Consider the following 23997-nt stretch of genomic DNA (forward strand, 5'->3'; position numbering starts at 1 on the left):
CCCTATTAGTAAGCGCATTAGCGCACTATAATTTCTTTTGTGGAGGACTCAGATTAGGATAAAAGGCTAGGTGACTTATCTTTACACCATAGTAGTTGTAGTTCTGCTCATTGTTTATTGCCATTTGATTTCTACATTGTATTGTTGTTTATAGGTGTGGGGCTGTTGTACTTTGATTATCTTATTTATTTATAGTAGTTAATGTCTCTTTCTTTTCATACTATTCTACCATGACTTTCTCACTTTTGTTATTCCTTGTTTTCGATATGCTTATCCCTATCTGATCTTTTTTCTTGTTTTCCTCTCTTGAGCCGAGGGTCTTTCGGAAACAATCGCCCTACCTTTCAAGGTGGGGTTTAGGCCTGCGTAAACTCTACCCTCTCCAGACTCCACATGGTGGGATTATACTGGATTTGTTGTTGTTGTTGTTAGCTTTTGAAAAAAGTGCTTTTGAAAAAAACAATTTGTGTTTAACAAATTCATTTGAAAAGTACTTTGATAAGCAGATTATGTTTAACTATTTTTTTTAAAAGTACTTTTAAAAGTCAAATTACAAAAAATGACAAGTATCAGTGCACTTTTAATATTAAAATTATTTTACAGAGAGAAACTATTTTTAATATCTATTATAAAATTTTAGTTAAATTTTCATGAATGGAAGTAGGAGAGAATATCCATGAACTTCGTGGTGGGACTTCCCAAGACTTTGGGAAAGTATGACTCCATTTGAGTGTCGGTTGACAGGTTAACAAAGTCAGCATACTTTATCCCAATTAGAATGGACTACAATGCACAATAGCTGGCTAAGATTTATGTGAAGGAGATAGTAAAGCTACATGGGGTACCCCTCACTATCATTTTAGATCGTGGTTTAGTTTACTTTCAAATTTTGGGGAAAGTTGCATGAAGTGTTGGGCACTCAACTCACTTTCAGAACAGCTTTCCACCTACAGACAGACGAACAGTCAGAAAGAACTATCCAAGTGCTGGAAGATATGTTGAGGTCATGTATGATAGACTTCGGGGGACATTGGGACAAGTTTTTGCCCTTGTGTGAGTTCTCCTACAACAATAGCTACCACTCCAATATTGACATGACACCATTCGAAGCCCTATATGGAAGGGGATGCAGGTCTCCCAATGGGTGGTTCAAATCTGGGGAAGTGGAGCCATTGGGGGGTGACTTAGTGGGGGATGCTCAGGATAAGGTAAGAAGCATCCAAGCTATGTTTCTAATAGTTCAAAGTCGTCAGAAAGAGTATGTTGACGAAAAGATAAGGGATATGACATTCGAAGTTGCTGAGCAAGTACTTCTAAAAATGTCACCCATTAAAGAGGTAATGAGGTTTGGCAAAAAGGGCAAACTCAACACTCGCTATATTGGCCCTTTTGAAATTCTTGACTGTGTAGGGCCAGTGGCATACTGATTGACCTTACCACCTAGCTTGTCTGGGGTACACTCGGTATTCCATGTGTCAATGCTGAAAAAGTACTATAGAGATGGGGACTACATCATTAAAGGGGGATCAGTGTTATTAGAGAAGGAGCTCTAGTATGAGGAGGAGCCAGTTGCAATTCTTGATTGTAATGTTCGAAAGTTGAGGACTAAGGAGATCAATATGGTTAAAGTGCAATGGAAAAATCATTAGGTAGAGGAAGCTAGTTGGGAAACTGAGAAAGACATGCGAGACAAGTATCCTCAACTGTTCGATGAATCAGGTACTACCCTATCACTATTTTAACCCTATTTTCCCTATTTAGTCACTCGAGGATGAGTGATGGGTAAATTAGTATCTATTGTAATGACCTGTCCTCGTTGTTAGAAATACGCCAATGGGAAAAGATTTCGGGCTAGAAAACTTCAGGTAGTAACCTTCAAAAAATTTAGCCTACTCTATACTTGGATGAATTCTAAGGCAAGTGAAGTCTAGGGTGAACATGTGAATGATAAAAGGTCAAATCTCTAATTTGATTGGACAAACTGATAACCAAGATGATATGGAGCATTTTAGTCTTCGCTTATTCCCATTCGGGCAAGTAAAACTCCTAAAATCAAAGTTGGCGTGAATGGTATATTTTAATATGTCATTGGAAGGGGGTGCGTCGTGAAATGGAGGCTTGAAGCACAAACTCCAAGCTTTCTACTTTCGTGCAACCCGCCAAAGTGGGATATCTCCCGCCAGAGCAAAATAGGATTTGCTAGAGCAGGATGGGTCCCGCCAGAGCGGGGCAGAGGTGACTTAAGTCGAGAAAAAACCCCAGAACGGTCTTTTCTGCAAAAACTTTTTCTAAATCTTCAGGAGGCAACCTGGGGTGATTTCTATCGATTTCCCATGGATTTCCACACTTAAGGTAATGATTTACTCCCTAAATTCATCCTTTGATTCCTAAAACCTAGAAACTATGGTTGGTAATCATTGGGGGAGAGTTTAAACTGAAAAACTAATGGTGTGAAATAGCCCTAGGGTGGGGTTAGGATCATGGGTTTATCCTAGGGTGTGAATTGTGTTATATTTCATGATAGTTGGGCCATTGTGTTGATCCTTTATATGTATTTACTGTTTTATAGACCAAGAACAAGAAGAACGAATCCGAAAAAGGAAGGCTCTTGCATTGTAAAGTTGTTGAAGCTTGAATTTGAGGTAGGTGATGGTCTAGTTTCTCGTATGTGTTTCATAGACTTGTCAAACTGTTTCATGATATGCATGTGTGTAAATGAATAAGAAAACATGTTAAATTATATGTGAAATGATCACTTGTTGGCCCTTTTTTGTGATTTTTATGATGAACCTGTTCTTGGTGATATAAATATTATAATTACTGAATGTATTTGTGATTGTGATATGCTTGGATCGGATGTCATGTTCCAACACATAATTGGATCAGATGTCATATTCCGATACGATATAATTGAATTGAATATCATATTCCGACACATAATTGGATCGGGTGTCACATTCCGATACAAAGTTGATTGTTTGTAGGTCCCTTGTTAGGAGAGTTGGCTAATGATGATGAAGAAGAAAAAGAGAGTATGGTAGGTGATTTTGAAGAAAAAGAAAAAAACGAGTGTGGTGGGTGAATTTGTTGAAGAAGAAGGGAAGAAAGTTGAGGGTTAGCGCTGGAGAAGAAGAAAAATTAGGGTGGGTAGGCGGGGGGGGGGGGGGGGGAGATGGTTGAAGAAGAAATAAATTTTTATTTATTTTTAAAATTTTTAAAATTGATTTTAAACATTTTTTAAGGTGTCTCACGCTCCCACAAAATGTGATTTACATGCTCCTTGCTTGGTCATGTCACATAAGATGCCAAGTCAAAAATAACGTTTAAAATGTTGTGTTTCATGGATTTCAGGGGTTCAGATGACAAAGAGGTAAGTAGAAGAATTTACAATACAACTCATACAAGTATAAGAGTCTACCAGACCATTTCACCCATTTGTAAATGTAATATGAAATTATGATTTCATCGTTTGGATATGTGATTTGGGGTTATAATTTTATATACCAATTTTAAAAAAAAAATATTATTTAGGATTTTAAATCATGATTTCAAATATTTTAAAATGTAAAACTTGATTCATAAGTTTACATTTTGTAAAAAAAAAAAAAGACCAATCATTTTAAGTTTTGCGAAAAAGACGCATATTTAGCGTGATGAGATTCGGACCATGTGAAAAGATTATATTAAAGAATAATTAGTTATCACTGTTGTTGACTAGTCAATCTTTATAAAATTATGTGCATTTGAAAGCTTGTAATACAAAGAACACGATATATGATTTATCAATACATCGGCTTAAGATATATCGATATTTTTTTAATAAACTATAATCCGCTCATCTGATAAGAATATATAATAATTGAGAAAATTTTAATACTTTTATAATTATGAAATTTTCATACTTATGAAAAAAAACCAAAATATTACATGTTATAATAAAACTTCAACTTCAAATTAATTTATTTTCAAATCATAATTCTATATGGCAGGTAAAAATAGACCCTAACCTGTGAAGTCTACATTGCTGACAAGTTGCACATTAATTGAATTCTGTACAAATTGGTTGAGCCTCTCATGTGATGTATATTTGACTTTTCAATCTACTAGAATTAGTATGAGCCCGTTTGAATGGGCTTGAAGTTGGTCAAAATCAATTTAAAGTCATAAAGTTTTTAAAGTCAGTCAAAAATGAAAAGTTAGAATTCCTAATTTTTTTTTCGAAGTGCTTAAAGTTATTTTCTTTGATCATAAAAATTACTTTTATATCCTTTATATTTTAACTAAATTCCCAAATTACCTTTTTTATTCTTTTAACCCTAAAATTTACATCATTTTTCTCATTTAAGCACTTTTATCCAATACTCAACTGCTTATTTATAAAAATAACTTTCAGTACTTCAAAGTTCTAAAAGCACTTCATACATAAAAAATACTTTTTTTAAGCCCATTCAAACGGGGTCTATATATATTTTCTAGAGAAGTCAACATTGACTAACAAGTACTATAATTCAGAGAATTTAGGCAAACGTTGTCACACGTCTACAAGAAAAGAAACTACGTTGTTGACGGGAAAGGAACACGTTAATATATATTCAATCCATTTTAATTTATGTAATATTATTTAATTAAATATAAAGTTTAATAAATAAAAGAAAGATTATTAAAGTAGTTTAAAACAAATCATAGACATTTGTGTGGATGTCTTATTTTCATTGAAGACTCTAATAACTGAAAATCATCGGCAACAAGTCATCTAGGAAACAAATGATCAATCATCTGTTTTTCACGTTCCGTAAAAAGTCGAGACACTATGGAATATCCAAAAAAGCATTTCAAGAATCGGATTGATTCTATCTCTTTAAAACTAAGTTATTTTTAATTATAAAAATGTAACATTCTTTCTAGGATAGATTAACTAGGACAATGTGTCACATAAATTGAGACATAAAAAATAATATAAGATCCTTATAAATAGATCCTATTCAATATATTGAAGTGTTCATAGGTTGGTTCTAATGTTCTATACGATTTTTACAGATTTCAGTTTGATATTTTCGATATCGATTTCTCCAAATATTGTATCAAAATCAAATTTAATCAAATTCGATATGATTCTTTTTTATAATTTCAATTTGTCCAATTTGAATTTCGACCACAACTAAAAAGATCACTATGAATGCGTCTTATATTATCGTTAGAATGTCATGGTAGGTTCAAGTCGAATATCATCATATATAGTTCGTCATAAATGTTATAGATTGATTCAAAATTTTAAGTTTATATATTTTCAATAATTTTAAATTAAATTTTTTAAAAAACTTTATTGTAAGTGTCCAAGATGAAAACGGAATCCTTATAGTAATAAAGCTTAATTAAGTTCTATTTCCGTGATTGAACCAAGGGATTACTTTGTTACAGGTTTTCAACAAATATTTATTACATATTTAATAATTTTTTAATATATTTAAATCTAAAATATGCGCAAAAGTTATTGAATTTAATGGTTTAGATCCGCCCCTGATAAATATGACAGATAAATAATTTATAAATAAGATTATTATTCGGCACGCCACATCGAATAGATGATGGTTTTCGAATACGTCATTTAATATTTTTGAATTTTACTTTTTTAAACCTGTTGGGTTTTAGGAGTTGCATGAGACTTGCCAACACAAACACAATTTTTTATGATAAGTTAAATTAAATATTATAGAATCTAATACAAACACATTTAATATTAGAATTTTTTGGTTACATTATTTAATATTTTTAAATTTTAATCAAATAAACTACTTCTTACCAAAAATATGTTTTTAAAAAATATTTTTCAAAATAAATTAATTTGAAATATTTGGCCAAACAAACTAGAATACTCTTTTTCTTGTTAAGGTAAGTTGTAGTATGTTGGAAGTAGAAAATAATGTCTCTCATAGTGGGACTAATTAGGGATGGTTTATTGAGTGTATTAGAAAAAATAATGTATGTATTAGCTTTGTGTATTATTCGTATTATGTTTGATAGACTTTTTTCACCTATGCATCAGTTATACAATACACTTCCATCCATAGTATTAGTACATAATGCAAAGTATTTGAATGCATGCATTAGCATGGTTAAATACATAATTGCCCTTCAAAACTTTTTTTATATTCATTCCACCGTATTTGTGGAGGGTAATTTAATGATTTTTTTTAAAAATTATGCAATGCATGTTATTTTTAATACATCAAATCAAATAATATATACGAAATATTTTCTGCATAAGAGGTCTGTAAGTAATATTGCCAACAGAACTACCATTAATATTGCTTATGCCTGTAAGCATTGCTAATACATCCTATTCAACATTATCGTTATACACTCGGCTAAACTAATTCTATAGTATATGTTTGACTACCCATGTATTTTCTTGTTACCAACAAATATGTATCATTGACCAATCACCACTTTCAAACTTTTTGACCCTTTCTCTTCTCAAAAAAACAAAATCTTAAATATAAGACCATTCCACTATTGATAATTTGATATGAACCACGAAAAGTGATTTGAAAAAGGGAGAGGGAATGGTAAGAAAAATATGATCCTTCCCCATAAATAAATTAATTGTCATATTCCCCAAGAGTCTCAATCAAAAAAAGAATGATGAAGATATATATAGTAAAGTCTAAAAATAAGACAAATATAGGAATTAAGCAAATTGAAACATAAAATTTTAAAGGGAAATTTACATAAATGTACAACATTAAGAAAATATTTACTATTTATAGCAATAATATTTTTTTTCATTGAACACTTATAATACAATTATAATACAATTTTAATAGATATTAGCGAGAATAATTTATAAAACTCATATAATACAAGTTTTATTCATGGATACTTAATTTATTACATACTTTAATACACTTATAATATATTGTATCAATTTTTTACCAAACAAGTATAATATATTTTAAAACACTTATAATATATTTATATTGCATGCATAATTCACTTTTAATACATAGTAGATATATCATAATATTGTTATATATTGCTATAAATAATAATAAATAAAAAGTATCGCTAAAATCAGTAATCATTTATTAAAAAGTGGTTTTTCTAGTAATTTTTCCAATTTTAAACATTGACTAGTTCCTTTGATCACCAAAGTGGTCTAGTCCATGTTTGTGGGCTCATCTTTAATTTACATTATGAGTTTCACGGGGATGAATTAATTAATAATGTTTCCTCATATGGAAATTCTACTATTTGATTTGGCACGACTATTCTGAATAAATTAGAATTTAACAGAGGTGATATTAGAATTTTGAATTTATGAGTTTTGAATTTTAGAGAAATTAATTTATTGAGTTTTTAATAAATTATTTATATATATTAAGTAGATTTTATAATATAAATATAAAATTTGTGTCAAATTAAATTAATTATTAGATTCTATTAAACACGTAGACAAGCTTATAAATCGGCTCCTATTGTTAAATCAGATATATGTAATTAGGATATATTAACACACACCATGCAGTCTGTGATGACTTGGCCAACTTACGTACTATTTTCACACGTGAAATATATAGTTTATTGTTTGAATAATATTTTAGGACCCAAAACGGAATTAACTACTAACTTCGTGAATTTGATTGTCAATTGTCAATAGTAAAGTCATAAGTGGTAATTAAGACAAGAATGTATGAGCAAGAATAGTAATTTGTGTGTACACACACATATATATATATATGTATTGTAGACTTGTTCAAACAAATCAAGGTACGTTTGTCCAAAACACGTAAAAGTAAATTAATAGAAGTTTTAAATGGCATTCAATATTTATTCATATATATTATATACTTGGTTCTTTGTTTTTATCTTTGTGTGTTGGCAAAAGAAAATTTAGCGTTTGTATTTTATTATATATCTTTTTCATCATAGAAAGTAGCTCTTATACAAGACATTTGTTTTGAAAACAGTTCTCTAAAATAATTTGTAGAGTGAGGGACACAATAGGGGAGTATTCAAATCTTTAAGTGAGTTTCTGGAACCCAACAATTTTTGCTCATATTTATGTACTAAAATTTTTATTAAAATTTAAAAATATTTGATTGCAAATACAATTATCATTATAAATTAATTTAAAATTATTATAAAAATTCATTAACTTCAAATCCTCGACCTGCCTCTAATCACACAAATTCTCTATTGAGAAAGTTTTATAATCTCAAGTCCTCCAACTCATCATAATCAACTCCGATAATCATGACCAAGTAAATTCTGAGTCTTCAAGAAAATTAGATGCATGAATAGTGGACAATATTTTTTTTGGATAATAGCTTCGTCAAGCATGTAATAAAATAAGCAAGGTATATCTTGAACGTAACGCGGCATGACTAAAAAAAAGTCAAAAGGCAACAACTTAGAAGCAAATACAATGCAACAACAACGACGATATATCTAATAAAATTTCACAATTGAATTCTATGAAGAGTAGTATACACAAATTTTATTTATATCTCTCGTGAAGGTAGAACGGTTATCTAAAGAATCATAGACTCAAACACAATAAATTAAAATAGTTATCATAAAAAAGAAAAAAAGCAGTGATAAAATATGGCAACTATACTAAGGAAAAAGGAACATTGACAACAATAAAATAGTGTTACGATCGAAACAATTCAAACAACATACATGGTAATAAATTGATATCAGAAGCAATAAACTATGCCGAATAAGGCTAATATATACTATGACAGACACGGTGCTCCATACTACCACTAAACTAATACTGTCGAAAAGCAAGATAACACTCCACTATTTAATAACCTTCTATACCCTAATTCATGACCTACATACCTTTCTATCTAAAATTATGTCATCTGTCAGTTGAAGCTAGTGCGTCATGTACCTGTCTAATCATCCTTTTTTCAATACTTTTTTGACCTACCTCTACATCTCCTCATACCCACTATATCCAAGAAACAAATTTTGAAATTGATCTTAGGCTTAATTCACACCCCAAAACTAGCTCAAAGGGGGAGGATTGTCCAAGCCTTATAAGGAGACCACATAATTCATTAACAATTAATGTGAGATTTTTTTATTCTTCAATACCCCATGCCTCACATGCAGAGCTAGACATCTGAAGCGTGGACAATTTAATTTGGAGGTTCAACATCAGGTGAGATGAGTCTTGCTATGATACCATGCTGAAATTGGTCTTGGTCATAACTCATGACACCCCCAAAGCTAGCTCAAAGGGAGGAGGATTGTCTAAACTTTATAGGGAGATCACCCATCTCATTAACCATCAATGTCAGACTTGTTGCATTCATCAACATGAATACCAATGCATCCTTTTCAAATATTTATAAATTTCGGTTTTATAATAGTGAAACTAATTTTAAAATTTTAATTAACATTTTAAAAAATAATGCTTTATCATTTCATTTAATAAAGCAATCTAATCCGATTTAACTCTAAAATTGATTTTAATAATAATTTAAAAAGAACATAAAAAAAGTAAGTGATTTTAGTAAGTCTGTGGAAAAAAGTAAGCGATTCGGGAGAAGGTGAAAGTGGCCTCTGTGGCATACAAGATGAGAGAAGAGAGACTGAGATGGTTTGGGCATGTACGGAGGAGGTGTATCGACGCTCCAGTTAGGAGGTGTGGGCGGTTGGATCTGGGGTTATACAGAGGGGTAAGGGTAGACCGAAAAAGTATTGGGGAGAGGTGATTAGACAGGATATAGCGCGATTTCATATTACTGAGGACATGACCTTAGATAGAAAGGAGTGGAGGTCGCGTATTAGGGTAGAAGGCTAGTACGGATAAACTGTTGTCTTGCCCTGTGATGGGTTAGGGTTGGTCTTAGGTCTAGGCGTGCTAATATAGTTGTATTGTTATTGCTCTTTGATTATCACTTTATTTTGCTATTGATATTGTTCTTGTCTGGTAGAATTTGCATGCTATGATATGTATATATACTATTGCTCTCTTTTTTTTGGGACTGATACTTTTAAACTGAGGGGTCTTTCGAAAACACTCTGTTTATTTCCATGAGATAGTGATAAAATTTACGTACACCCTACATTTTCCAGACTCTACTTGTGAAATATCACGGATATGTTATTGTTGTTTATTGCATGCTGCAGTTAATTTAAGGCGCTATTGACAAAGAAAGTACGGTAGCTTTCAGTTATTGCATAGAGATATTTTAGTTGACTCCTACTAAGTCGTGAATAGAGTGAATTTTAGAATAAAATTTATTGTTTTTGTACTATATTATGTGTAATAAATTTTCATTCAGGATAAGGACCGAGAGGGATTTCTGAAAAAAATAGTAATTAAAAATTAAACTTAGAATTTATTTCAAATATAAGCTTCTTTTTTTTTTTTTCTGTCTTTAGAGTTTACACATAAATGCCTTATTGATAGTAACATGCATGGGCCGTTTGTTGTTACGGGATATGGTGCATTGGAAGAGATTGTGCCAGAGTTTTGGGTAAAAAAAAAATTCTGATAAAAAGCACTTTTTTTTTAGTGGAGTCCTATGCGGCACGAGTTTGAATTAATCAAACTTTAATATAAATATCGAAGAAAACAAAAAAAAGAAGATAATAAAATAGTCAAAGTACATAAAATAATTGTAAGCAAAACCACTATTAGAAAAGATAATTCTCATGTCTATTTTATTTTAAAAATTTATCCAATCAACCCTTAAAAAGTGAGTAATATAATTAGATGATTGGATAATTTTATCGATTAGATGATTAGATAATTATATCATACTGAGCTTATATAATATATGATTATATTAATTCATTTTAACTTTTAAATTTAAATATTAAGACATGAAATGTAGGAATGGATATTATAATTTTTCTCAAATTTGAAAAATTCATGAGAAGTTTCATTCCATTTGAATCCAAGAAAGCAAGTTGACTAGTATTATATATGATGAGACAGAAAGCAAGTTTACTAGTATTATATATGATGAAACAAACATATATAGTATTACTATTTAAAGCCATTTAAGTGCGGTGAACAACAATAATAGTTTATTGTTGGAATGATCTGAAAGATTCTTATATTTGACTTCGTTTGTAAGTTGGATCTTTATGATTATGGTTTTGCCAATTAAATTCTCAAACTCACTGAAACACAATAATTTAAATCTTTTTGGTGATATGTCATCCTATGTGGTGTTTTTTGTCTTATGTGCATGTGATACACATATTTTATGCGCTGAGCCATCTTGAAAAACCAATTTTGGTCACTTTTGACTTTTATAACATGTATCTTCTTTCCCAATTAGTCCAACATCATTATTGAACAAAATTTGAGCTCAATTTGACCTTTTCTTCAATTTTTCTTTTCAAATTTCTTCCCCATTAATTTTTTTTCCTGCTATTCTTCTTCTTTTTTTTTCTAGGTCCGTTTACTTGCGCAGATCCTTCATTATTAGTCGATTTTCTTCTTCAAATTTTTTGATTTTATCTTTTTGATGCTTGTTCATCTGTTTAGCTTTATTTATCTGTCCCACCACCTATATAAATATCTCTTCAGTAATCACTCTTCACAAAACTTTCTCCTCCACCTTAATCTTCTGATTAGATCCACAAATTTTAACATTTTTAATATAACAATTTTGTCCAATTTCATCAAATACCAAGAAAAAAACAATTCTCTTTTTACAATTTCATCACATTAGAATTTTTATTTATTTATTTTCATCAAACACCCAGAAAAAAAAACTATTCTTCCATCCTACTCCATTTTCATCAACTACCAAGAAAATAGATTTCTACTTTCTTCAATTTTATCACACACACAAAAAAGAGAAGCAAAATTTCAAAAAATTCCACGATAATTCTTATAAAATTCCTAAAGACTAAAATTCGACATGCACAAAAATCAAAGACCAAAAAAAGAATGAACAAATCAGATATTATTCTAGATTAAGACGAGGTTAATAAACATAAAAAGAGAGACTGAAAATCGCACTTAAATACCATCAACAATCGACAATATCATGGGATCAAAAGGTCAAAAATTAGCATGAGAAAATTATGTGGATCTGTTTGAACAAAGAGAAAATGAAATATGAGGTTTTAGACTTTTAACATGCAATTTTCCATGTGACAGTTTTAAATGAACAAAACAGATATTATTCTAGATTAAGACGAGGTTAATAAACATAAAAAGAGAGACTGAAAATCGCACTTAAATACCATCAATAATCGACAATATCATGGGATCAAAAGGTCAAAAATTAGCATGAGAAAATTATGTGGATCTGTTTGAACAAAGAGAAAATGAAATATGAGGTTTTAGACTTTTAACATGCAATTTTTCATGTGACAGTTTTAAATGACGTGGAAATTGATGTGTAATCGGTTGTAATTCACGCACTACTGAGCTGTCCAAAAAGAGTTTAAAATATTGTGTTTCAGTGAGTTTAACGTTTCAATTGGCAAAGTCGTAAGTATAAGGGTAACAAACGGAGCCAAGTACAAGGGTCTTCTAGGTCATTTCGCCTAGTTTATTTGGTCACGGTTTTAAAAGAATAAAAGTGCAATTTTTCGAGAAAAAATAATTCTAGTGAATGAAAGTGTTTTAATCAAGCTTTTGGTGAAAAAAACAAGTATTTATGAGTAGCTATATTAACTTCTCCAAAAACAAAATGTTCTTTTTCAGATAAGAATTACACATATCAATTAATTACATTTACCAAATTACTTAGTTTTTTGCAGTATTTCCTTTTTCATGATTTGACAGTTAAAATACTTTTTAAAAATATGAGATAATTTCTGAGACCTCTCTTAAGGTTTTGTTTTAGAATACTTACCTCTCCTGTGGTTTATAATATTACGCTTACCTCTCTTATTTTGATTTTTTAACTATTTTTTAAATTTATTTAAAATAAATATAAAGTAATTAAAATTTGAAATTTTTTTCCTTATTTATATTAATTTCTTCATATTAACCCATCTTATTAAAAAATAACTTATTTAATAATACTTTAAAAATAAATCAACACAAATAAGTTAATACTAAATCAGCACAAATAAATTAGAACTATAATGTATCATGTATATATACACGTATTCTTTTAATTACCAAACAAAAATAAAAGGTCGTTGCAAAGTAAAGTGAATTAATTCACTGGTGATTTCATTCACGGTAACTCACCATTTTTACCAAGAAAAATAAAGAGAAATTGAACAAGAACGTGGAAGTTAGGATAGAAGAGGACTTTCGATTCTTAAGAATGTGAATAATATTTATTTATGTTGATTTATTTTAAAAACATTTATTAAGTAAGTTATTTTTTATAATATGAATATGAAATAAATTAATATAAAGAAGGGCAAGCTTGTAAAATCGTAATTAATTTATATTATTTTTAATAGATTTAAAGAATGGTTACAAAAAAAATTAAAATAAGGAAGGTAAACGTAATTTCGTAAATTAACCACAAGGAAAGTGAGTGTTATAGAGCTAGCGAAACCTGAAGGGAATTATCCCTAAAAATATTGACCAAACAAGATATTACTAATAAAAAAACACTTACGATTATTTATTCAATAATAATTTTTTATTTTATTTTTATAATTTTGACTATTAGAATATTTTTTAAAATAATATATTACTAATAAAAGTACTATCAAAAATAAACTACTACTCTTTCAAATCACTTTTAATAAATACTTCTCAAAATATACTGATTTTTACAACTTGGCCAAACAGACCCTAAGTCACAATGCTTGGTTGTGGAGGGAAAATATATATATATATTTTCCTAGTTCTTTTCATTAATACTAGAAAAAGCAAAATGAACGGAGGGAATATTTTCCTTGTAAGCGCCTTTTAAAATATACTTACAAACTTTTTAAAATAACCAAAGCTTTTCTCAAACAAATTCTCCATTGAAAATTTCTTAAATATTAGTTGTACACGCTTTTATGTTATACCTCCAACTCATAATCATGACCAAGTAAATTATGAGTAGATGCATGAATAATGTACAATATATTATTTTGGATAAATCGATGGGTGCAAAATAATGGAAATAGCTTCGTCAAGCATGCAATAAATAATTAAGCTAGTAAATTAAAATTTTGAACATGGCATGAATAAAACAAGTCAAAAGGGAACAACAACTTAGAAACAAAAACCAATGAATCTTTTTCGATTATTTATAAACTTCGTTTAATAAGATATTTGAAACTAATAATTTGTCATTTCATTTAATAAAAGAAATTTTTTGTATCACTTTTTTACAATTTTGATTGTTAATTTAAATCTTAACTTTAATTTAAAAAAACAACCTAATCCAATTTAGCCTAGGCACGAGCAATCTGGATATTTAATTAAAGACATGAAAGGAACTAGGAGTATATGTTACTAGAAAATATAAAGTAGTTAAGAACCTTATTAAATAAAGTGTATACATGATAAAAAGTCCCAATAATTCACTACTTTGAAAAATTCTCTTATTTTAAATTATGAAAAAAATGTCAACAATTCACTTAATATAGATGAGAGAAAGTACTATATTTAAAACCATTTATGTATAATGGAACATACGAAGTCACAATTAGTAGGAAAGATCTGAGACTATTCTAGAAAAAAATTGTAAAAATAGAAAATTAAAATATGTTTATTTTTGGTGTGAACTTTGTTGGGTTGTTGTGTAGTCTAAATAATAATGTTCTTTTCATGATTATCCGTCTAGCTATTTAATTCTCTCTCCTAAAGTTTGTCCTATAAATACCCCGCACTTTCAATCATCTCAAACACACACAGCAATATTCTCACTTAATTTTTAAGCCTTTTCCTTCTATTTATTTATTTTCTCCATTTTATTGTATTACTTTTTGATCAAAATGGAATTTGAGCAGCCAATATTGAGAGATAACATAAGAGACCACAACAACAACAAGACTAAGAACTATAATATTAGTAGTTCTATTAGTAGTAGTGCTTCTTCAATTGCTTCACATGAAGATTTGAGGAGTAGAATTGAATCATTTCATGTGAGGGAGAAGGCTATTTCTAAGAGTGAATCTGCTGAAAAGAAACTTTCATGGCTGCGTTCTCAGATTATTGGTGAAAATGCCGATTTCGATACGCCATTTGGGAAACGTAGGCTAACTTATGCTGATCATACTGCCTCTGGAAGATGTCTTCACTACATCGAAAACTATATCATCAATAACGTCCTTCCTTTCTATGGTACGTTCGTTTTCCTTAATTTTATACTCCCACCGTTTCAAAAAAAAAATGACGTATTTTCCTTTTTCGTCTATTTCAAAAAGAATGATTTTTTTTTGACAACACTTTAATTTCAGTTTTCACATGACATGTCTAAGACGACAAGATTAAAGGGCATTTTGAAATATTTGACATAACTTTAATTTAGGACCACAAAATTGAAAAGTGTTCTTTATTTGATACAGGTAATAGTCATACCAGTGATAGTCACGTGGGATACCAAACAACAAAAATAGTGCATGAAGCAGCAGCTTACGTGAAGAAATGCTTAGGAGGAGGAGAAGAAGATGCAATTATATTTTGTGGTTCTGGTTCTACTGCTGCCATTAAAAGGCTTCAAGAAATCATGGCCATTTCTGTCCCTTCAGTCCTAAGAGAAAAAGTACTCACAAAATGCTTTCGTAACGAAACCAAAGAGAGATGGGTTGTCTTTGTTGGACCTTATGAACATCACTCAAACATCCTTTCATGGAGACAAAGTTTAGCTGAGGTTGTGGAAATTGGATTAGACGAAAATGGCCTTGTCGACATGGAAGCTTTAAGGGTTCAGCTTGAGTTCTACAAGTCTACGAATAGACCAATGTTGGGTTCATTCTCAGCTTGTAGTAATGTTACTGGGACTTATTCTGATACAAGAGCCATCGCTCGTCTTCTTCATAAAAATGGAGCATTTGCTTGCTTTGACTTTGCAGCAAGGTATGCTAATTGAGTTTGACTTCTATATACTGATAATACTGAGTATATCAAGAAAATATATGACTAATTTTGTGTATCATTTTTAATTTGTTGTGATGTTGTAGTGCTCCATATGCAAAAATAGAGATGAGATCAGGAGAAATAGATGGATATGATGCTGTTTTTATTAGTCCTCATAAGTTTCTTGGAGGTCCAGGCACACCTGGAATTCTTGTAATGAATAAAGCACTCTATAGATTGAGGACTTCACCTCCATCTACTTGTGGGGGTGGTACTGTTGATTTTGTCAACCCCTTCAATGAAAAGGTAATGAATTTTGGATTTAAATTTTATATTATCAGTATATAACCTATTATAATAAAAGTTTTTGTTGATTATGAAATTTTGTACTATGTGACAAGTTTGTCCAAAGGGCAAGATGGATGAATTTGACTGCCATTTATTGATGTCACGTGGTTCTTGTCATTTTCCTTCTAAAACAATAGATCTTGTGGCTGTTGATTTTGAAAGAAAAAAAATATCAAAGAATTCAGACGGCCAAACAATTGTACTTTTAGTGATTATTATTGACTTTGACTTAGATTTATTGGTACCATGATATTGAAAGTGGTACGTCATATTTAAAGGATAAATACGTTATAATTAAATATATAGGAGATAAGAAATTACGATAGAAATAACTTTTAGCAACAATAAATATACACATTAACAAAAATTGTTAAAACTTTTATTGACACTAGTTAATTATTATTGGATCCAATGTCTCTATAGATTTTAGGAACATGTACAAAAAGTTCTAGCATGTACTCCCTCGGTCACATTTTAGTTGTCATGATAAAATTTTGCACAATTTTTAAGAAAATATTAATTAGGAGCTTATTTGACTAATATACTCATTAATTCTTTAATTTTTATTTATTTATGTGCCTCTTAATACTAAAATAATTAATGTAAGGGTAAAGTTGAAAAATATAATTAATTCTCTCTTGATTGTTTAAATTGATAACTATTTTGGGACAACTATTTTTAATATACATGACAACTAATATGGGACGGAGAGAGTAATTGTCACTAATAATTGCCTCTAAGAATATATTTAGTGGTAATTAAGTTATTGCCGCTAAAGATCAATTTTTGTATGCTTAATTATTACTCTCCCTTTGTTTGTTTGACTTGATTCAGAGTAATAGGGTCAACTTAACTAGTTATTTTTACTGTAAATTTGGACATAGAATCTTTATTTTTAATGTAAATTTGGACATAGTATCTTTATAAATGTTTTGAAAGAAAATATCTTTTGACCGTTCAAATTGTTATTAAGACAAACAAATTGAAATTGAGAAAATATGACTGTTATGATAATTCTAAAGCTAAAAGACTCTTGATATGCAATAAAATTATCAGGACACACTCTATGTGGAGAACATTGAAGAAAGGGAGGATGCAGGAACACCACCAATCATTCAGAAAGTAAGAACAGCACTTGCATTTTGGGTGAAAGAATTCATAAGTCACAAAGTAATTGAAAGAATGGAGCACACCTACATTGAACTTGCACTACAAAGGCTTCTATCCAATCCTAACATATGGATTTTGGGAAATGTAACAGCCAAGAGGCAGGCTGTGCTTTCTTTTCTCATTTATACTACAACTTACTCTTCATCAAGTGATGGCAATGGTGGAGACAATGAGCTTTACTTATGGAGAGAGACAGGGAATAAGAAAGATAAGCCTCTTCATGGCCCTTTTGTGGCTAAGCTTCTTAATGACCTATTTGGTATTCAGGCTAGAGGAGGATGTGCTTGTGCAGGACCTTATGGACATAGCTTGCTTAAGGTTGATGAACCTCACTCTCTTGCCTTCAAAGATGCAATTGAAATGGTGAGTTTCCATGACTAAAGGATTTAACTTATGTACACTGACAATGCAAATTACAGAGATTTGATAATATTACTGCTCCTTCTATCTCAATTTAAGTTATATATGGTGTTTGACTGGACATATAATTGAAGAAAGAAAGAAGGGTTTCTGAAAATCGTGGTCTAAATTAAATTATTCCATAGACACATTTTACGTGACTATAGAGTCATGTCATCAAGGGTAAAATAAGATATTTAAAATTAAAAATGTTTCTAATATAGAAATGTATCGTTCTGTTTCAACCTGCTAAAAATGACATAAAATGGACGATTACATATAATTATCTTTTAGGTGATCTGACAGTTGTCTTATGACATAACAGGGCTATACTGGAGTGAAGCCTGGATGGACAAGGATAAGCTTTCCCTATTACATGTCCAAGGAAGAATTTGAGTTCATTCTAGCAGCACTAGAATTCATATCAATTTATGGACAAAGGTTCCTCCCTTTGTACCATTTCAATTGGAAGAGTGGTGCTTGGACTTTCAAGAAGAAAGCTTTGAAGGAAGCTCTTATGGGTGGGAGGGATCACAATTGCAACTTTTGTGGCTCACCAATGATGAAGGAATTGAACCTAAGTGGTGGCAATAATAATTGCCATGATGACACAAAAGTAGAAGGATTATGCACTAATAGTAACAAAGAAGGCCTTATTTGCAAGTATGTAAAGTACCTTGAGACAGCCAAACGCATTGCTAGCCTCCTTCCTAAGTTCCCACATCAAAGGCCAATACCTGAAGAATTAGACACTAATCTTGTGTCCTTTAGAGTCTGATGAATAAGAGCATAAGCTTCTTCTATGTCTCCATATAATATGTATATGAAAATAAACTTTGTCTAATGTCTAGTTGGGCAAAATCTAGTTTGATATGTAATAAACTAAAAGTAGTAGAAGATGGCAGGAGTAGTACTGCCTTATTCGTTTTTCTTTAACGTGTTCTATATGTATTTGTATTTTCTTTAAGAAAATATCAATCAAGTATTTATTTGGTTAAATCACTTACAATTACTATGTTTTGACAATCTAAATTTTGATCAATTCACATGCGCTTTTGTGTTTTTGTCTTTATAAAGTTGTCTAATGTATTCCTTAATGTGAGGTGACATTGCAATAATGTGTAATGCACTACATAAAAGGTTGTGGAAATCATAGCTATCCACCTTTATTAGTCTGTTTAAAAAAACATTTTTTTTTCTCGTGAAGCACTAATTTGAAATCTTGGCTAAGCATAAATCACTATTCTAATATTTGATAAAAGTGCTTTTTAAATTAATTAGTAAAACACAATCATGATACTCTTTATAAGTACAAGTGGGAAGCCATGAAGATGGGCAAAACCAATTGCTCTATCAAGTCAACAAGTTGCTATATCCTAGGGATGTCAAATGAACATATTGAACTGAATTCAGACGAGTTAAATTGTTGAAGTAGACAAGTAAAACATATTAATAATTTCTGTTTTATGCACTCACATATTAATATATTTGTACATAGATATGCTATCATTTCATGAACCTTTTCTTAGAATTATGATGAAAACTTATAAGAAAAGGTATCTTTCCATTAAAAGGTATTATTAAAAGACATTCTAATTAAATGTACCTTTCAACATGAAAAAACACCTCTAAAGCTATAAATAAACATGATTCCTAAATCAGAAGATACTTTTTTTCTTTTTCTCTCCATCTCAGCTAAAGAATACGACAAAGAATTATCTTCAAGGTTTAGAAGATCAAATTCTTCAATCAAGTTATTGCCATGAATAAAGGTTAGTGTTCCTTTTTCATTCTTATGTATTCAAATCTCTGTCTATTGATTTACTTGTGATCTTGGGTGAATTCTATGAAGAATTCCAACAAGTGGTATCAGAGCACGGTCTTGCTAGATTATTAGACGTGATATAGAGACATTAATGATCCATGAGAAGTATTGTCATCTAAGATTTCACTGATTGTTATCGAATTTAATGCTATTTTTTTTTCAATTTTCAAAGTGGCTTTGTTTTGATCTTTGTTTTTCTTTTCAATTTTTAAAGTGGCTTTAAAGCACTGATTTGTTCCTCGGTTTTTCAATTTTTATTTTTTTAAAACAAGGCTTTGAAGCTTCGGTTCTTTCCTTTGTATATAAATTTTTTTTGGATATATAATCCAAAGTATAGCATTGTTAAAGAATCCTTTAGAGGCAATTTCTCTATTTGTCATTAGTGGAACAAATGAGAATCCTCTGGTTGTTTGTTGTTGGTTATTTTTATTTTATTTTCATTTTGACGCAAAGCGGCATTTAAAATTGAGACCCTTTAAACAATTTTTGAGAAGCAGTTTCTTCTTCTTTTTAAGATAATTTTATTTTCTGTTAAGTTTTTCAATAGAAGAATTCGGTCAACTTTGTTACTTCCCAATTTTATTTTATTTTGGTGCCATTCTTTTTTTTTTTTATGATTTTGGTTCTTAAATAAATAAATTGAAACAATATGTTGCCAAAGTAACCTCTATTTCCTAAATTCTATTTACATTGAACATGTAAACATGTTATATCTATGCGAAATAATTATCCCAAAGGAAGATTATTTTGGCCAGATTATGGATAGTCATGAATAGGTGATACATTTGTAATGTATGCTAATAATATGTCGGTCCAAAGAAAGGCATATTGTTAGGCCGCTTTAGTAATCAATGTTTATGAACTATGTATAAGAGTACCACTTAAAAGTTATTATTTCAGTCCAAAGACTAAATGATAATGTTGTATTATGTATCTTGAGATGGGCCCACCTTTATGTGTATGTGTGTATGTTTGATAAATGTATTTTAAATTATTTATTGAATTTGCTACAACTTCATTTAATTTACTTATCTTCACATGTACATGATTTATTTGATTGATTAATTGTGAGAATTACTTGTTTTATTTTATAATGTCTTCTATATCTGTCAATATGAACAACATTCCTATGCTTAACGGCACAAATTTTAAGAAATGGAAAGAGCACATCATGATTGTGCTTGGCTGCATGGATCTTGACTATGCATTAAGATTTGATCGTCATGTGGACTTGAATGAAACTAGCACTAATGAACAAATGTCTGCATATGAAAAGTGAGAGTGATCAAATCATATGAGCTTGTGATGATGCAACACTCAATTCCGTAATCCTTAAGGGCAGTATAACAGAGAATGAAGATGGCAAAAGTTTCTTAAAAGAAATCGCAGACCGATTCGCTGCTAATGAAAAGATTGAAACAAGTACTATTCTTAATAAGATTGTTTCAATGCGATATAAGGGTAAAGGAAACATAAGAGAGTACATTATGGAAATATCTAATCTTGTGACAAAACTCATGACCTTTTAACTTGAATTGTCTGATGACATACTTGTGCACCTGGTTTTAATCTCTCTTCCTGCACAATTTAGTCAATTCAAAATTTCATCTAATACTCAAAGGAAAAATGGACATTGAATGAGCTTATAGATCAATGTGTGCAAGAAGAGGACAGACTAAAACAAGAGAGAATTGAAAATGCTCATCTGATGTCTACCTCTGAAAATAAAGCTGTTTCACATAAGCGAAAAATGGACTAAGGATAAAGAAACTGAAAACAAAGAAACATTGGAGCCTAAGGATGAAAGCCCTGTTTCTTTTGTAAGAAACTTGATCACATGAAGAAAGAATGTTCCAAATACACTGCTTGGCGTGAAAAAAAGAAGAAGCAAACTTCTCAATTTTGTTTGTTCAGAAGTTAATTTGGCTATGGTACCTAGTGATACTTAGTGGATAGATTCGGGTGCAACTACTCACGTAAATGTCACTATGCAGGATTGCCTAAGGGATCAAAAGCCAATTAATGCTGAAAGATACATCTATGTGGGTAATGGAAATAAGGCAGCTCTGGAGGCTATCAGTGTCTTTAGAATTTAATTAGATACTAATTTTTATTTTGAATTAGAGGAAATATTTGTTGTACCTTCATTTAGATGGAACCTAATTTCTATTCTTATTTCGACAAATCTAGATATACTTGTTTTGTTGGAAATGAAATTTTTAGTATTTCTCAAAATTCTAATATTATTGGAACTGGTACTCTAATTGATAAATTATACAAATTAAATCGTCAAGCCTCATATAGTAATGAAAACCTGTATTCCAGCAATTTTGGTACTAAGCGCAGATTAATAAATGAGAATTCATCAATGTTATGGCATAAGGGATTGAGTCATATTTCAAAACAAAGAATACAAAGGCTTGTGTTTGAAGGAATTCTTGATTCCCTTGATTTATCAAATTTTAAAATTTATATAGAATGCATTAAGGGAAAACAAACAAATATAAGAAAAACATGTGCTTATAGGAGTAAGGAACCTTTAGAGTTGATACATACAGACATTTGCGATCCTTTCCCTACGATTTTATGGAATGGTCAACAACATTTTATTAATTTTATAGATGATTACTCCCAATATGAATCTCTATTTAATTCAAGAGAAGTCGCAATCATTGGATGTTTTTAAAATTTTCAAAGCTGAAGTTGAAACTCAATTAGGCAAGAAAATTAAGGCTGTCAAATCTGACCGTGGAGGAGAATACTATGATAGATATGATGGATCAGGTGAACAAAGTCCAGGGCCTTTTGCGAAATATTTAATAAAAGTGGAATTGTACCTCAATACACTATGCCAGGAATTTCGCATCAAAATGGTGTATCTGAGAGACGAAATCAAACTCTAAAGATATGGTAAGAAGTATGATTAGTCATTCTTCTTTACCTGAAACGCTTTGGGGAGAAGCACTAAAAACTGTAGTTTACATATTAAACAGAGTTCCAAGCAAAGAAGTAACTAAGACCTCGTACAAATTGTGGACTGGTAAGAAGCCTAGTATTAGATACTTACATGTCTGGGGATGTCCATATGAAGCAAGGCCTTACAAGCCTAATGTAAAGAAATTGGATTCAAGAACTGTTAGTTGCTACTTTGTAGGTTACTCAGAAAGGTCAAGAGGTTTTAAGTTTTATGACCCCTCAAACAGATCCTTTTTCCAAATAGGGAATGCCAAATTTATTGAGGATGTTGATTATGAAGGGAGCAATCAAAACAAATAAATTGTGTTTGAAGATGAATTTGATAATATTCATTCTGCTAGTGAAAATGATCTAGTATCTTTACCAAATATTCTTCAACCTGTAAATTAGGATTATATAGAAAACACAATGATATCACCTCAAGTTGAAGTGCCTAAAAGAAGATCTAACAGAGAAAGGAGAAATGCAATTTCAGATGACTATGTTGTTTATCTCCAAGAACATAATTTTGATATGGGATTAGAAGATGATCCTATAACTATTAGCCAAGTGAAATCATGTAGAAACTCGGCTACATAGATTGAAGCTATGAAAGATGAGATGAAATCTATGAAAGATAATGACGTTTGGGATCTTGTTGAGTTACCACAAGGATCGAAACTGATTGGGTGTAAATGAATTTTCAAAATCAAACATGATTCAAAAGGTAACATCAAAAGATATAAAGCACGTCTAGTTGCCAAGGAATTCACTCAAAAGGGAGGCATAGATTTTAAAGAGACTTTTTCGCCAGTTTCATCGAAAGACTCTTTTAGAATCATTGTGGCACTTGAAGCTCAATATGACTTAGAGCTACATCAAATGGATGTAAAGACTGCATTTCTCAATGAAGACATTAAAGAAACAATATACATGGTGCAACCAGAAACTTTTGAGTTTCAAAATTCAAAACACATTGTGTGTAAACTTAAGAAGTCCATATATGATTTGAAATAGGCATTCCCTCAATGGTACCGAAAGTTTGATCAGGTGATAACCTCTTTTGGTTTTAAAGAAAACACCGTTGATCAATGCATGTATCTCAAGTTCAGTTGGTGCAAATTCATTATTCTTCTTGTGCTATATGTAGATGACATTCTACTGGCAAGCAGTGATGTAGGTTTATTTCATGAAACCAAGAAATTTTTATCCAGTAAATTTGAAATGAAAGATCTTGGTGAGACGTCCTTTGTTTTAGGTATAGAGATCCATAGAGATCATACCAGAAACATACTTGGATTGTCGCAAAAGACTTATATCGAAAAGGTATTAA

General features: G+C 30.5%; 1 protein-coding gene across 1 annotated transcript; it reads left to right on the top strand.

Annotated features, from left to right (window-relative positions):
- Positions 1-14809: 14809 nt before the first annotated feature.
- Positions 14810-18884, top strand: LOC129886772 (uncharacterized). The gene is made up of 5 exons (XM_055961615.1): positions 14810-15232; positions 15457-15967; positions 16072-16273; positions 17372-17848; positions 18210-18884. Exons 1-5 carry the CDS (start codon positions 14884-14886, stop codon positions 18660-18662), a joined length of 1992 nt encoding a protein of 663 aa, XP_055817590.1. The 5' UTR covers positions 14810-14883; the 3' UTR covers positions 18663-18884.
- The last annotated feature ends 5113 nt before the right edge of the window (positions 18885-23997 follow it).

The sequence above is a fragment of the Solanum dulcamara genome, chromosome 1, assembly GCF_947179165.1.
Source record: "Solanum dulcamara chromosome 1, daSolDulc1.2, whole genome shotgun sequence".
In the NCBI taxonomy this organism is placed as follows: Eukaryota; Viridiplantae; Streptophyta; class Magnoliopsida; order Solanales; family Solanaceae; genus Solanum; species Solanum dulcamara.